Source organism: Lissotriton helveticus, chromosome 1_1 (assembly GCF_964261635.1).
Source record: "Lissotriton helveticus chromosome 1_1, aLisHel1.1, whole genome shotgun sequence".
NCBI lineage: Eukaryota > Metazoa > Chordata > Amphibia > Caudata > Salamandridae > Lissotriton > Lissotriton helveticus.
The window spans coordinates 2,067,548,100-2,067,563,288 of NC_136057.1; the positions used below are offsets into that span (position 1 = coordinate 2,067,548,100).

General features: G+C 40.0%; 1 protein-coding gene across 1 annotated transcript in view; it reads left to right on the forward strand.

The window, feature by feature from the left end:
• The window catches only part of PIGK (phosphatidylinositol glycan anchor biosynthesis class K), a 382,594-nt gene that overhangs the window by 158,994 nt on the left and 208,411 nt on the right, over window positions 1-15,189 (forward strand). Inside the window, exons 5-7 of the mRNA XM_078645245.1 lie at window positions 3,416-3,527; window positions 11,077-11,173; window positions 12,251-12,368. Of these exons, the coding sequence (XP_078501371.1) occupies window positions 3,416-3,527; window positions 11,077-11,173; window positions 12,251-12,368 (327 nt within the window). The remainder of the gene's footprint in view (window positions 1-3,415; window positions 3,528-11,076; window positions 11,174-12,250; window positions 12,369-15,189) is intronic.

Below are 15,189 nucleotides of genomic sequence, written 5' to 3' on the forward strand. Positions count from 1 at the left end.
CTGCTGTTGATGAGGGCCTGCCCGAAAATCCTTCTAGAACCGCATTATACTTGCGCACAATATCCTTCTTTCTGATGGGCTCGAATACTACCCCTCAAATTTTACCCTTCCTTAAAAAGAAAAAGATCTTTATTACCCTTCAGTACTAACATTCTGAGCTCTAAAAACATTTGACTACCCTGACTGTCATAACTATACATGTATACTACCCATCCCTGAACCCTAAAAACCCTTACTTCCCCTAAACGCTGCCCGTTTCTGAACCCTAAAACTGCTAAAACCCCACTACACTACCCAAACTAGCCTTAAAAACTCTGTACCACAACCAAATGTAATAGCCATTCCTGAACCCTAAAAACACTTTACTACCCCAGAATTCAACCTATCCCTAACCCACTTGCTGACCCTAAATCCCATCAAACACTTATCCTCACTTACACCCTGACATGTGTTGTAACTTACCTTGTTGTAGTGGTAATTTGTATTGTAAAGGCGTTGTAGTGGTCCCTCGGTGAAGTGGATGCTTTGTAGTGGTATAAATAATAGCAATAGGAGGGGGTGATTTCTTCTTGGCTTCCATTTTTTTGTTTAGTGCTTTACACACAAATGAAAAGTAGCTACAAATCCTGTGTAAAAATTGCTGAAATCATCTTGATTAGTCAATCAGGGGAAATTGACCCTAGTCTAGCCCAAGTTTCAAAGCTTAAATGCTCCTTAATAAAGGACAAAAACAGGGTATCAATTTAGTGGGTAATACAGTGAAAATATAACTGACTTGACAGTTTCTGACGTGTGAAAGTTGGTTACTATGCTACAGAAAGTAAACACGAAAACACTGTGCATGCACATCATTTAGAAAATGCATTTGTAAGTTATTAGAATGGCTGCTAAAAAACGAATTGTTAGTTTAATAATCAATTGAATTTTTGTAAGACATGCACAAGGAAATTTTTAAGAAATATTCTTTCTGCCATGTTGAATCGAATTAAAACTATTACATTCGTCAAGTGTTAGTTTGTATCAAGAGGCTTGTACGCTCCCCAACCCGATGAAAGAAGGTAACTCATTTACTTGCAACATGTCCGCCTTTCCCTAAGATATATGGCTGTGGGAGTAAAACCTTACCCCAATATTCAGAATACCCCAGAATTCAGGACACCCCAAAATTCTACCTCAGACGGTTCTCTCACGATAGGAAAGTTGAATGAAAAGGCACCCTCCCAACCTCCATTTAGCAGAATGGCAAGCGGAAGTAACTGGGACGCTCTAGAGTTGAGTTTGTGATCAAAGAAAAGCTAAAGCTTTTTGTTGCAAAAATGTGCAAGGGGAGAGGATGGGATGGGTAAGAAAAAAAGTGAGTGAATTAGAAAGACAGTGTTCATCTTGGTCAAGATGGCGCTTTCACATACATATGGCATAGCTACATTATATTAATAAAATCGCTTATATACATCATATTAAACTTGTTTCCATTGTAACCACATTTTGCTCATCATTTGCATAGTGGATCCAACATAAAATTATTATTATTCACTTCTTTTTTGATTAAACATTGACTTTAGAAAAACGCTACCTACATAGCCATTCCAAAATGTGACCCAACGCCTTCTTTTAGGGACCCTCCTTCTTGATATGAACTACGTGAAATAGACCCAATCTTTATTCTCAGCAGAATTACAAGCCCAGTCCGTAGTGCAAATTATTCAATACCTATGACAGTTGATGAGCATTATGAGAGACCGCGCTCTGTAAATTTGACGGTAACAGGCTTCGTTCTTGGGTTGTAATGATAGTTACTAAATATCAAAGGGTGAATCCATATCCCATAAATGGCTTGCAATATGAACCTATTTATATGCTTAAGGACCGATCCTTCTCTGGAGACACCGCACAATGGACCTTTTGCAAAAGCTCCAAAGCCTACCAAAATGTCATTCTTATATGCATGAAGCGATTGTTCCAATCAAGCTAGCCATATTTTATGTTTACCAATAGACATTGACTATATAGCTTCTTTCCTGTTAAGGTTTCCATACATCTGCTGGAGCTATTTCTTGTTGGTCTTGCACAATAGATACAAGTACTCTAAGACGGCCATTTCTGTGACACTCCTCAATGTCATCACTTACACTGTACCTATTTTACATAATTAAAACCAAGCAAAGCAAATCACACATTGACATAGAATATCAGGGCAACCATAATGTTATCTTTACATGATCACAAAAAGCAATATAACTTCAGGACCACTTATTTAATTCGCACAATTTAATGTTTTGTTTTTTCGTTGATTTTGCAGAATCCTTTGGAAGCTGAGGTATATTACATTAATGTAATAATATAGGTGAAACGGAGAATGAATATGTTCACCTACTAATCACATCAGTTTACTGGGCCACTGAGTACAATTAACACAAAGTATTTCACCTTGGTTTTGGCAGACAAAGTAGGTCTGATTTAGATAAAAATGGACACTTGGGGTCTTATGTGGATGCACTAAAGTGTATTTGTGGTTTCATGATTGGTAGTGTCAGTTTTTATCAAATTAATTTGGCAAAAAATGACACTGAATAAAGTTGTGCTTTTATTTTTTCGTGTATAACCCTTTTCTTGTCTACAGTGAAATTGTAATTTATCGAATAAGGGTCTGTATTAGGGTTGTCCAATTATCTACGTCGCCCTCTTTCGGGACTAAAGCATCTTTGCATTAAAGGAAACCAACTAAATGTGCATAATAGTATACATTTTTAAAATAAAACATTTTAATGTATTAACATGCTTTGTTTTGCAATCCTCAATGTGGTAAGCTCAAATTACATCACATGATTTTATTTGCGAAAAGTTCTACTGACCTGGAAGTGTCTATTTATAGAAGTCACTTAAAAAGATGTTTCCCATCAGCTCTCGGAATAACCCTGGATTTGATAGCACAGAAAATGCACTTTATTAGCAGGATGCTTCTATTAGTAAATCTCATTTGTGATAGTAAATGCTAGTAATTCTTTGAATCAAGAATATCAGTCTGTTCTCTGACTTTTATTTACACACCTATCCTTGACTTGGTTCCGAAAAAATATATTAGAATCCATCCCTTATAGGGTTTTGGAGTTGTAAGCTGATCGGAAACCTTGAATAAATATTTGCAGTCTAGAAATTCTTCATGTAGCACGTAACTCAAAAGATGTAGTAACGTTTTTGTGTAGTGTTGCTACTGTAAAGGATCTAATGTAAGCATTTAGTACTATTTAGTTAAGAGTGATAATTTGATGGAGACAACAACAAATAATGTATATTTTGATTTATTTGTGAACACTGTTCAGCCCAGTCAATACAATCACCTCTTCAACAGGATAGTCGATGTTTTTTCACTGTATAAATGCTTTATCTTCTAATGTTTACTGAACTTTCTGTGTAGGTTACCGTGGAGAATTTCTTGAGAGTTTTAACTGGAAGGATCCCCCCAAGCACGCCTCGATCCAAGCGTCTGCTTTCAGATGACCGCAGCAATATTCTCATTTATATGACAGGTAATTGCTCTTGCTTGTTAGTTATTTCTAGTCATGTTCTCTGCTGTTCAATAAACAAGAAGCAAAATGAAATAAAGTTGTCACAATAATATTCCTTATTTTTCTTATTATATGCTTTGAAGCTATCTCTAAATGTTATAATATTCATTTGTTCAATAAGAGTTTGCTGTTCTTGCACTGTATTCGACGTCGTCGAAAGTTAAAATAAGGCCAATTATATAAATATATAAACCAACACGTAGTGGGCCTGAGGTAACTAATTTGTTTCGGAAGCCGGCGATCTAGGACTGTTTTCATTAATCGGCCATCAGTATAGCCAGATTTCAGTTCATCTGCCACTGCATGCCCACAGACCTTTCCCTACCAGTTCTCTTCTTGAGAATGAGCGGTAAATGGTATCTACTCAAAATCCTTTTACTGGGCCACAGAAGGAACGCAGCAATGTCTGAGTGAACTAAACACGATTCAAGAAAATATACCCACTGATTGGATTTTTTCGGTGGCACAATCCACAAAGTTATTAGGTTAACAAAGACATTTGTATTTAAAAATTAAAAATAAATATATAAACAACCCCTAACCCCCATAAAGAAGCAAAGTGACTACCCCAGCTAAAAGCATTAACAGAACACGCGAGTTATCAAACCCTGTATTTATTTTTAAAAAAAAGAGGGAGTCCACATTTTTTCAAATTAAATCAGTGTATATAAACTGATGGGATTGTTACTCTGACTCGAGTTGAAGTCCTTCTTGTGCACATGGAAAGGTTACCTGTCAGCATGCAAATAAGCCGCACAGAATCTGGATGTCAGTTAATCTCAGGTTAGACGCAGGCCAAGCCTAGGCCATCTTGGCATTCCTCACTTTCCAGTCATCAGCTCAGGGGCAGGGCCACATGTCCTGGTGTACAGGCTCCAAGAGTCAGAAGAGTCCTTTTCTTGACATTTCAGGTACTAACGTTTAGCCAGTTATGAGAAAGGAGGCTTCACCTTTAGGTCCCAGAAACTCTGTGTCAGTTGGTGTAGCCATAATCAACTAGACTCATAGTAGTAGAAATAGTCAAGTTTCTGCCAACATGCTGAAAACAAATATGGAAACTTCTGAAAGGAGAGGAATTATCAGTGGAGGGTAGTACAGCAGAAAAGAATGGAAGAGGAGAAGAATTATATTTACAAAGTAGGGTGTAAGCGGAGTAGAAGGTAGCAAAGTTCTTGCATTTAAAAAAAGTGCAGTCTGAAAAGTAAGTATTTTTTGATGTAGTCAGAAGGCAATTTAAATGGAAGTGAGCAATTTCAAACCACTGAATTGAAAACCTTTGATCTGCAGAATTTGCTTTTCAACCTAGAATGTTGATCCGTTAACATTCATTTATCCCAGGTGCATAACAGAGGCCCCGGCAGCACCAGCGAGCCTGCAAGAGGAGGGGCCCAACCCTCAAGTGGGGAAGCTCCCAAACTTTTAAGGAGGCCCCATGTTGACCAAGGCTAATGAATATCTGTGAGATATCGGAATCCTGGGGGGCCTCATTGTTTTATGTTAAAACACAAATTTGCCCTACAGATCTCCTGAAACCTTGAAGGTATCAATTTTCATGGCATTTGTCAGTCAGTCATTGCTCGTACTTCATAAAAAGAAAAAATACTTCATTACACCAACTGCTCAACACTTCACAATCATATAATCAAGGGGCACTGTCTTCTAAAGCAATTTTCAGAGGTAAGACAAGGTTAGTAGAGAAAACTAACGTAAGTAAAAAGCTTGTAGAGTGTGCGAATGCCCGGAGGCGTCTTGGCGCTACAGTCCGAAAGACAGCCAACAAAAACAGAGACCTGTTTGGGAGAAAGTGAGAAGAGCCCGGTTTTTAGAAAAATATTGCATTTGATCATACGTTTTTATTTGTTTTTGTAACTCCACAGGGACACCCAGTAACAGCCTGTGGTACTGCATCCTTTTCCTGGTTTGTGCTTTTTGTTTTCTTACTTATGCTACTGTTGGGATATTGTTTGTAAAAACAAAAAAGTGCCACAGATTGTTATTTAAACAAAGGCAGATAAAGAATAGCAATGGTGGCGCAAAAGTGTGTTGTTTGTAAGCAGGTGCTCTGCTATGTACGTAGTATTGTGATATGGGGGGCATTTTGCTCACTGAGAATGCACTGTAAGGCACCACTGACCATGCCACCATTAGAGTTCACCACATCATACAGGGGGAGGAGTGTGCGGTTCAGTTGCCTTTGTGGGAGCCTTTGGTGTGAGGACCAGGCTCAGAAACCCTATTCCTGGCGGGAGAGTCATTTCCATTTGGGAGAGCTCAGCAGCCTATATGTTAATAGGTGTAGTGGCTGCTGCTGATTGAGCTCCTCCTGCGCCTTGAAGGGGCTGCTCACTTGCAGTGTCGTGTTTGTCTTAGGACTGAGAGAGGACAGCCCGGGAGGCAGCAAACAGTGTAAGCAGTTTCAGGAACCCAGTGGCCATGCAGAGGGAGTAGCCTGAGTGCAGAGAAAGCAGCTCAGACTCATGTAGCTGATTAAGGGACCTTCCGTTTCCTTCACTGCAGTTTTTGTTGTTTTTAAAACTTGTGGACGAGCCACGCAGCACAAAAGAAATGCACACGGCTGCCATTATAAAACATTAAGCCTGGTGTGGAATGTAAAAACAAAACAAAAAAAAGTTGGCTTGCAAAGAAACGCGAGCTCCGCCGATTTTTAGGGTGTTAAAAACATGTGGTTGAGCCGTGCAGCATGACAGGAAGGTTCGTGGCTGCCATTGTAAAAGATTCAGCGCAGCATGAAATCAAAAATAGGACGATTAAAAAGACGAGACTCCGATACGCTGGTGACAATTTATTCCAGTAAAATCACAACAGCTCCACAAACACCTCAGTTCATCCCGCTCGGCAGTTCCTGAGACGGTTAACGAGCCAACATTCCAACAACCGTTGGAATGTTGGAAATGACAACAGGAGGGTAGGGGAGAAATAATAGGAAAGGGGAGCATGGGGAGCAAGGGGAATGAAAGGGGAAAATATATTAGAGTATAACATAACCCAACTACAACAAAAACTTTATTAACATATGAGCGAGCTGTGCAGCACAAAAGAAAGGTGCGCGGCTGCGGGAAGTCGAGCTCCATGCTAGCATGTCACAGTGAGGAAGTGAAATGAAGCAAATAAACACGTCAAGTGCATGCTAAGGAAGTGAAATGAAAGAAATGACACCGCTTCAATTATAGGAACAACGTATTGGGGAAGGCGTAGCTGTCGTGCCTGCAATGCCAGGTACGACGATGAAGTGATTAACAAAAGAGTGCTCACTAACAGTTAATGAAATGTACAGAGTAAGGACACATGTAAGAGGGGCTGTCTTTATGGTAGACTTCAACCGGAGAGAAGGAGGTACTAAGGAGGGACTAACAAACAAACCAATGAAATAAAAAGGATTCCGAAAGACACTGCATGCAGCCAATAAAATGTATGTGGGGAAAGTAGGTGGAGCTTGATCCCCATGTCTTGAAGAGACAGCGCAAGCGCTGCCTAGAATAGACCTAAATAAGTGGAGACGAGACTACATAATCTGAAACCTTCAGTTTTCTAATCGAATTTCCAACCTCAGCATGATATTAGCTTTTGTTTTCCATATGGGATGCTGCTCTGTAAAAGAAAAGGAAGAGGAACTTGAATTTGCAAGCTGCTCTTTTTCTAGATGATCGTACAGTACACTGCCCGTTTGCTCTTTTGTAGCCCGCGAACTGGTCTCATTGCAAAAAAGAGCCTACAGGTTCAGTTGGTAATTTTACAAAGCCAAATATGGATTCCTTTGGCCCCACTATATAGGATACTTTCTATTCTTCAGTAGCTTGAACTGGTATCACACTGCAGCAAAGTGTTCTTTGAGTTGAAAGATGTGTAACACAGGTGTATTGAGATGTACTGTGATTTTTGCTGCTGCTTGACCCTGGGTGATGTACCAGGCAAATGATGAACAAGATGATATTATAATACAGTGCATACATTGCTTGGCCACTGTGAATTTGGGTCCACAGGTACTTCCTGAGAAATCCCAGCTCTTGCTGAAAACCAAACCTAGCAGTAGATGAAGCATTGTTTCCATACTGCATCCCTTGAAACAGCGTAGAACCCCACTCGCCACAAAATCCTTAGAGCTGTAGTAGTACACATATAAGACATAGAAAGGGTATTATCAGCAGTATTCTCTTAGGATCTAGAAAACACAGTACCAGTCCATCACTTTGTTTATTCTTACGATCATCCTTCCATGCCTCTTTACATCCAGTTAATTGTGTTGCCTTAGACAGTTGTAATTTGCGGGCATATAAAAGTCCAGCAAACTCAAACTAAAAGAAGACTGTACCAATGGGAACAGGAGGCTGAAAACAGGTATATCTCAAATGATTTAGATTTATTAAGAAATTGTGCAGTTATTAAAAATCATTACAATCAAATGTGAATTAAAAAAATCTGACGTATACTAACACTACACTATAATTTGATTACAAAACACAGACACATAGTAGTTAAAATCGAACATCCATATTCACCTACAAAAGTCCAAATTCAACCTTCCCGCTGGCCACAAATATAAATAGTTCAGAATATGTTAAGATCCACTGGCTCCCGGAAATGCTATAGCTGTGCTCTGCTCCTTCCAAAGACTGCCCTTGTATAAAAGCAACTATGAGGTGTAAAAATGCCGTACAGTACCAGACAAGGGGAGGAAGAGCCTGCCCAGAACAGGCTAAAATGTTTTAAAGTGTTATATATGAAGTCCTGTGTAGGAGAGGGTAACATTTCCACTCATGAGCTAGGCACTGCTGTGACTGGCACGGGTCCAAGCCCACCAATGAGGCTATGTTCAAAATGCTGGTTAAAGCTCTTTGAGTGGTGACACTCTACCAGTTGGCTAATTGAATGATCAAGGAAGACTTCTGCCTCCTGATGTAGGGGACTTACAAATCCTTTCTATTTCCCCTGTGTCAAACCTTCCTGAACAAAATCAGGGGCAATTACGGGGCACTTGACCAGCTCGGTACCTCTGTGGCAGGCAGAAGGGCTCAGAAGGCCACTTTTTAAAAAAAATAAGGAAAAAGAACGAACAGCTGGGTGGATTCCCCCTCTAAGCAGCATTCAATTGCCTCATTACATGTGCATATATTTAGTGACTTAAAGATTGATGCAGCCAAATTTGCTAGGTAATGATCGTTTTTGCAAATGCAAAACACGTGGATGAACGTTCCAGACCCCATATGACATAGTCTGCATTAATTAAATCAATCAATCAATCAATCAGGGGGTTCATGAAGCGCGCTACTCACACATGATGGTCTCAAGGTGCTGGGGGAGGAGGGGAGGTTAGCAACTCCGGATCACTCGAAGAGCCAGATCTTGAGGCTCTTCCTGAAAGTGTGCAGAGAAGGGGGAGTGCCTGATGTCGACTGGGAGCTCCTTCCAGGTCTTGCTGCGACGTAGTAGAAAACCCTTCCACCTGCTCTGGTTCTGCGGATGAGCGGGGTCTCAGCCAGGGCGCAGTCGGCGCAGCGGTGTTTCCTTTTTGGTACGTGGAAGGAGACTCTTTCGTTGAGGTATTGGGTTCGATGTTGTGGAGGGATTTGTATGCGTAGGTGAGTAGCTTGAAGGTTACTCTCTTCTTGATAGGGAGCCTATGGAGGTCTCGTAGGCGCTTCTATACTGACTTGTGCTTTTCCCAGTTAGAGAAGGTGTTTCAAATTTACAGTTTTGGCCCTTTTCAATTTTAAACATGAAGACAAGAACTTTGCATTAAGTGCTAGGTGCCTCCTTGTCAAATTGAACTTTAATCATATTTGAACTAGTGTGGTGCAATCTGGAACAGAGAAGAGTTTTCTGAAACAGTTCAATTGAACTCTGTCCAGCCAATTAGCTAGCCTATTTTCAAAAGCCAGAGCGCCATATGCCACTGATGGCATTAACTTAGTTAAGACAACTTTCTTGAGTACTCTCCGAACATACACCAAGGTTCTATCCAACTTACAAAAACAACCATGCCAAGGAATTATCAGTACTCATTTGACTATTGATGTGTGGAGTAGTCCGGCCTCTTTCATCCAGTCAGATATTTATAGGGGGACACCTTCTCGATCTTTCCGTTGTAAATAAACCAAGAGCCATTTTGATTACTTTGCGGTCAAAGATCATAACCTTAGTCTTGGCTAGATTAATGGACAAGGTATTTAACTCACAATAATGGGCCCATGAATCCAGAGATATATGGAGGCAGACAGTGATCTCGTCGACCAACACCATGTCATCCACATATTGCAGACCTTGAATTTTCAGACTGGCTAAATTTGGATGTTGGGGGAGGGGATGAGGGGTGTCGGGGGTGTTTCTTGCTTTGTTCAAATTACATTTTAGGTCATCTAAGTACAAATAACAAGGAGGAAATGATGTACCCTTAGTTTTAACTCTATTAATAGGAATATACTTAAAAAAAGTTCACGTGTGTTATGAAAACAGAGCTAAAGAAATTATGAAAGCAGAATGTAATTTAACAGCAGTGCAGGGAGTGGTTCAGATAAGTGTATTAAATAATGGCATCACAAAGATAAAAAAAGAAATTGTTCGCAAAAATCCTATAATAGAAAAAGGATACAAATGATGTAAGTAAAAGAATGTATGCAGATAGAAATGCTTCCTAAAGAAAGATATCCTAGAAAAACTAGTTTAATAAAATAAATGGTAACAGACATTGTGCAATAACTACATTTTTCAAGACAAAAATACCTAAATATTTAATTTGCAGATCTGAAAACATGCTAGTATTCTGTTTTTGAACAAAAAGTATTTAAATAGTATGTATGTAAGCAGTACAAAATAAAATAAAACAAATCAGATATAGACAGGTACTGTTTGAGACCTACATGGAGAGTTGCATATCATCATTGCCCAGCTTCTAGTGTTCCATCTATCCCTCCATTAAGCTCTGCACTGTTCCCCACTGGTAAACTACTTTTCATTGCTCTGTGGCTAGGTTGGGGTATAGAAATCCCAAACGTTCATACAAACTAACATACATACATATTGTGTAGAACATTTGGAAAAAGAAACATATACTTAGAACAAAATTGCCAGAATGGAATTTACGAAAGCTACATTTTGCCTTGTTGTGTGGGAATGTGTGGTAAAACAGCAATATATATATTATGGTTTATGACTGTATTTTGGGAACAAAATGACGTTTCTTGGTTGGTACGAACTCCTATTATTAACCAAATTGCTAGTGTTTAGCATTACCATTTTATTGGCAATGTGGTGGCAAAAAAAATAATATACAAGCTAAAAGAAATATACACCGTTACAACAAAAATACATAAAATTACGTGAAAGCGAGTGGTGCTGTTCTGTAAAAAATGTCATGTTCTAACCCTGCAACAGTTATATTGGAATGGTGACAACTTCACTGGTTTATGCATTTAAAAACACTCTCTCCTATTTGTATAAACTTGCCATTTTTGAAGATAATCCTCAGATGCTATCATGTTGGCATTTCTTCCAGGTCATGGTGGAAATGGGTTCTTGAAATTTCAGGATTCTGAAGAAATCACCAATGTGGAACTTGCTGATGCATTTGAGCAAATGTGGCAGAAAAGAAGGTACAGAGGAAAATTACCAATTTCATTTGGTTAAAAAATGTGATCTTTATTTCTGTTCATTGTGTTTCCTTTATTCATTAAGAGTAGCCCTTTAATATGTCTTATTACCTGAGGCAGCCTGAGTTACGAAGTTTCGGAACGTATGTAACACATAATGCATATCTATATCATCATATACAAATACACTTTGTAAAATGCGATGTGGTTGGCGTTTCAATTGTTTTGACTCAGTTGTGGTTCCAACCCAAGTGTTCTGATTCTGTGTACTTTATTTGAAAACAAAGGGAATTTCACTCAATGCACTTCATTTTCACCCGAGTTCTTCCTCTGAGCGCTTGGATATGTGCATTAGCTTTTTGTTGCCCCCTTATCAAATTTGGGTAAAATACTGGAACCCACTTGAACAGTAGACACTCTTTGTGAAAACATTTTAAGAGCAGGCAATTGCCCCACGGACCACAGCCTACTCTTACAAAATGAAAAGAAAACTTTTTATTTTTATTTTTTAAACACAGTCCATTAAAACAAAATAGCTTTTTCGAAGATCAGTCACAGACGTCGTGGCTTGCTGACTAGAGCATGTGACCATCCCTGCGACTCTTGCGATTCTCAATCGGTTGCATACCAAAACCTAGCTCATGAATATTAATGAGGTAGGCCTTTTTCATACACATTGGTAATCTCAAAATGTCTCAAAGGCACATTTGTACATTGGTGCTTGTGTTACCATATAGCGAATCGGAAAAATTAGCTATTTGTTGATCACAAATGATTACCTCCATACATCTGGCCATTGGTGCTATCCCACTGAACATCGTCGAAGGGTTTGGAAAGGTTTGGCACTTAAACTAGTAATGCTGAAATTATCCAGTGTTTTTGTTCCATTGTGTAAGGTTTATTTCTGACTTTGGCCTTCCCTTGAATGCATTCTGTTTTCTTTAATTTTATTGTATGTGTGCAATAATTTGTATCTTGATTCTGCTTTTAGTTTCTCTTGGAACCCACTTAGTGCTTTTTCAGTGAGAGTGATTTTTCACAACAAAATGTTATTTGCAAAAATGCATTTTTATATTTCAGGTACAATGAATTGTTGTTCATCATTGATACTTGCCAAGGAGCTTCCATGTATGAACGTTTCTACTCGCCTAATCTTATGGCTCTTGCCAGTAGCCAAGTTGGAGAAGACTCTCTTTCTGTAAGTGCAATAATTTGTGCCTCTCCCTTGTAAATATTTAGGAGGTTTTAGGGCAAGGCAATTAGTCAGTTAGGTAACCACTGGAGTAATCTTGTGCTCAAGTTTCATTACCAGTTGTATGTGATTTCATAGAATAACCATTTCGTTGAATACCATTGCTAAGAAAACCTTTTACCTAAACTGCTTAATGGCAATTTTCAAGATTAATATTATTTCATAGAACCCAACGCATAGATGCTTTTTTTACGGAACTGAAAAGTTTGCAATGTTATTTTTGTAAGGTGTAAATGGTATTCAGCTTTAAAAAGAGTATTCACTGTCAGTTTTTCTGCAGTGTTTACATAGATTTGTTATCCCTATGTACTATCGATCTTTCAGTAGTATTTATTGACTGTGTTTTTTTTTTCTATGGAGTTGCTTCACCAAGTGGTATTAGAGTAGACACAGATCACCCTAACAACAAGGCAATCTTAGTGCAACATTTCCTTACCAGGAGCCCGTTTGTTCGTCTTGGGGAATGCCGCGGACTCAGTTAAGCCACAAGGCAGAATCATGGCGACGATGATCCTAGTGGTGATGGGGTAATAGTTCCTCTTATCACCACATTTTTTAATTTTTTATACCAAGCGCTACGTCCCAAAAATAAATTAACTATAGGATGCCACATTGGTTTTCGAAGTCACTATTCGGACGGGCCTATTCTAACTTAGAAGTGCCTCCCTGTCTAAAGGTGTAGGTCCGCTCTCCATCAAACTGGGTTTTTGAAGAGCGAGGCTTGTCCTATGATGAAGCACGACATCTGGTGGAGTGTGAGGACAACCCATTTCATGTTTTGATGCCTAGCACTTCTATTCTAGGAGGGACACTGTAACATAACATAATTGAATATAAATCTCAGGTAGCTAAACTTGTGTGCATACATTAGAGTAACACACACTTGCATGCATGCATGCATGCATACACACACACACAAGCGTGCACACAAACACACACACTCCCCCATCTCTCTCTAAAACAAAATTATCTTTATTGATTTTAGAACAATTACACATCGGCATGGCATTGGCAAAGTAAGTAAAAAAATTAAGAGTCATAGTTTAACCGGTTCTGTTCAGCGGACAGAGCAAATATACTGGTATAATAGATTAACATCTACCCTGTCCATAAGACAAGAGTATTACCTAGAGTATTTATATAGATACATTGCTATATGTGTCCTAGGTACAACTTATTCCTGTCGTACTATAACATATGCCAAGTACAGCCGAATGAGGGAACACCTGAAATACCAATAAAAATCAAACATCAACTTCATCAGATGCAGAAAAGGTGTCAGGATTCACTTGTTCATGGTCACAAGCAATTTATACTCACTGCGCATTCCATTGGTCCTTACACAGCCAAAATAAATTCTGGTATATTGAGACCTTTCAACTGATTACAATAAAGAAGGGCATTATGGTACCTTTTTTGAAGCACCACATTCCAGTGGATAGGCAAGTGCTTCATCTCAGGAGGCAGGCAGCTTACATCTGCAAAGTGGGTGCCACATACTTCACTGTGATACCAAAGGGGATGATGGACGGAGCTTTTGAGCAAATCAAACACTCACCCCCAGTCAACTGATCTGGGTTTAATCCATCACCATTCTTTAGCTCACTCCACCACCCCAGTTCAGACATGGCCATATTCAAATCAGTTTGACCTTGTGCCTCATGGGAACAGTCCAGCCCGAACTGCCAAGCCATGTCTTTCCTGGACCGGAAACAAGCATCCTGGGACCGGTTTCGGATTCATAGTCCTCATCAGCCAGGCTAGCTTGAATCCAGTGGTAGAATGAGCAAGGGACCCACGTCTGGGCATACCCTGCCAACTTAGGGCGAACAAAGCAATACCAAAGGGGATGATGGACGGAGCATTTGAGCAAATCAAACACTCACCCCCAGTCAACTGATCTGGGTTTAATCAATCACCATTCTTTAGCTCACTCCACCACTCCAGTTCAGACATGGCCATATGTTAATCAGTCCTACCCTGTGCCTAATGGGAACAGTCCAGTCCAGCCCGAATTGCCAAGCCATGTCTTCCCTGGACCGGAAACAAGCACCATGGGACCGGTTTCAGATTCATAATCCTCATCAGCCAGGATATCTTGAATCCAGTGGTAGAGTGAGCAGGGGATCCACGTTTGGGCATACCCTGCCAACTTAGGGCCAACAAAGCGATACCAAAGGGGATGATGGACGGACCGTTTGAGCGAATCAAACACTCCCCCCCCTGTCAACTGATCTGGGTTTAATCCATCACCATTCTTTAGCTCACTCCACCACCCCAGTTCAGACATGGCCATATGCAAATCAATCTGACCCTGTGCCTCATGGGAACAGTCCAGACCGGTCCTAGGATGCTTGATTTCAGTCCAGGGAAGACATGGCTTGGCAGTTCGGGCTGGACTGTACCCATGAGGCACAGGGTCAAGACTGATTTGCATATGGCCTTGTCTGAACTGGGGTGGTGTGGTGAGCAAAATAACGATGGATTAAACCCAGATCTGTGACTGGGGGTGAATGTTTTGCCATTGTGCAACATTCCGTCCATCAATTGTTGTTTTTGCAATTGTCACCCCGAGTGGGACGGGTATGCTCAGACGTGAGTCCCGTGCTCTCCATGTCACTGGAATCAAGCTATCCTGGTGGATGACGGCTGATAGCCAGAAACCGGTCCTAGAATGCTTTATTCCAGTCCAGGGAAGACATGGCTCGGCAGTTCGGGCTAGACTGTTCCCATGAGGCACAGGGTCAAGACTGATTTGCATATGGCC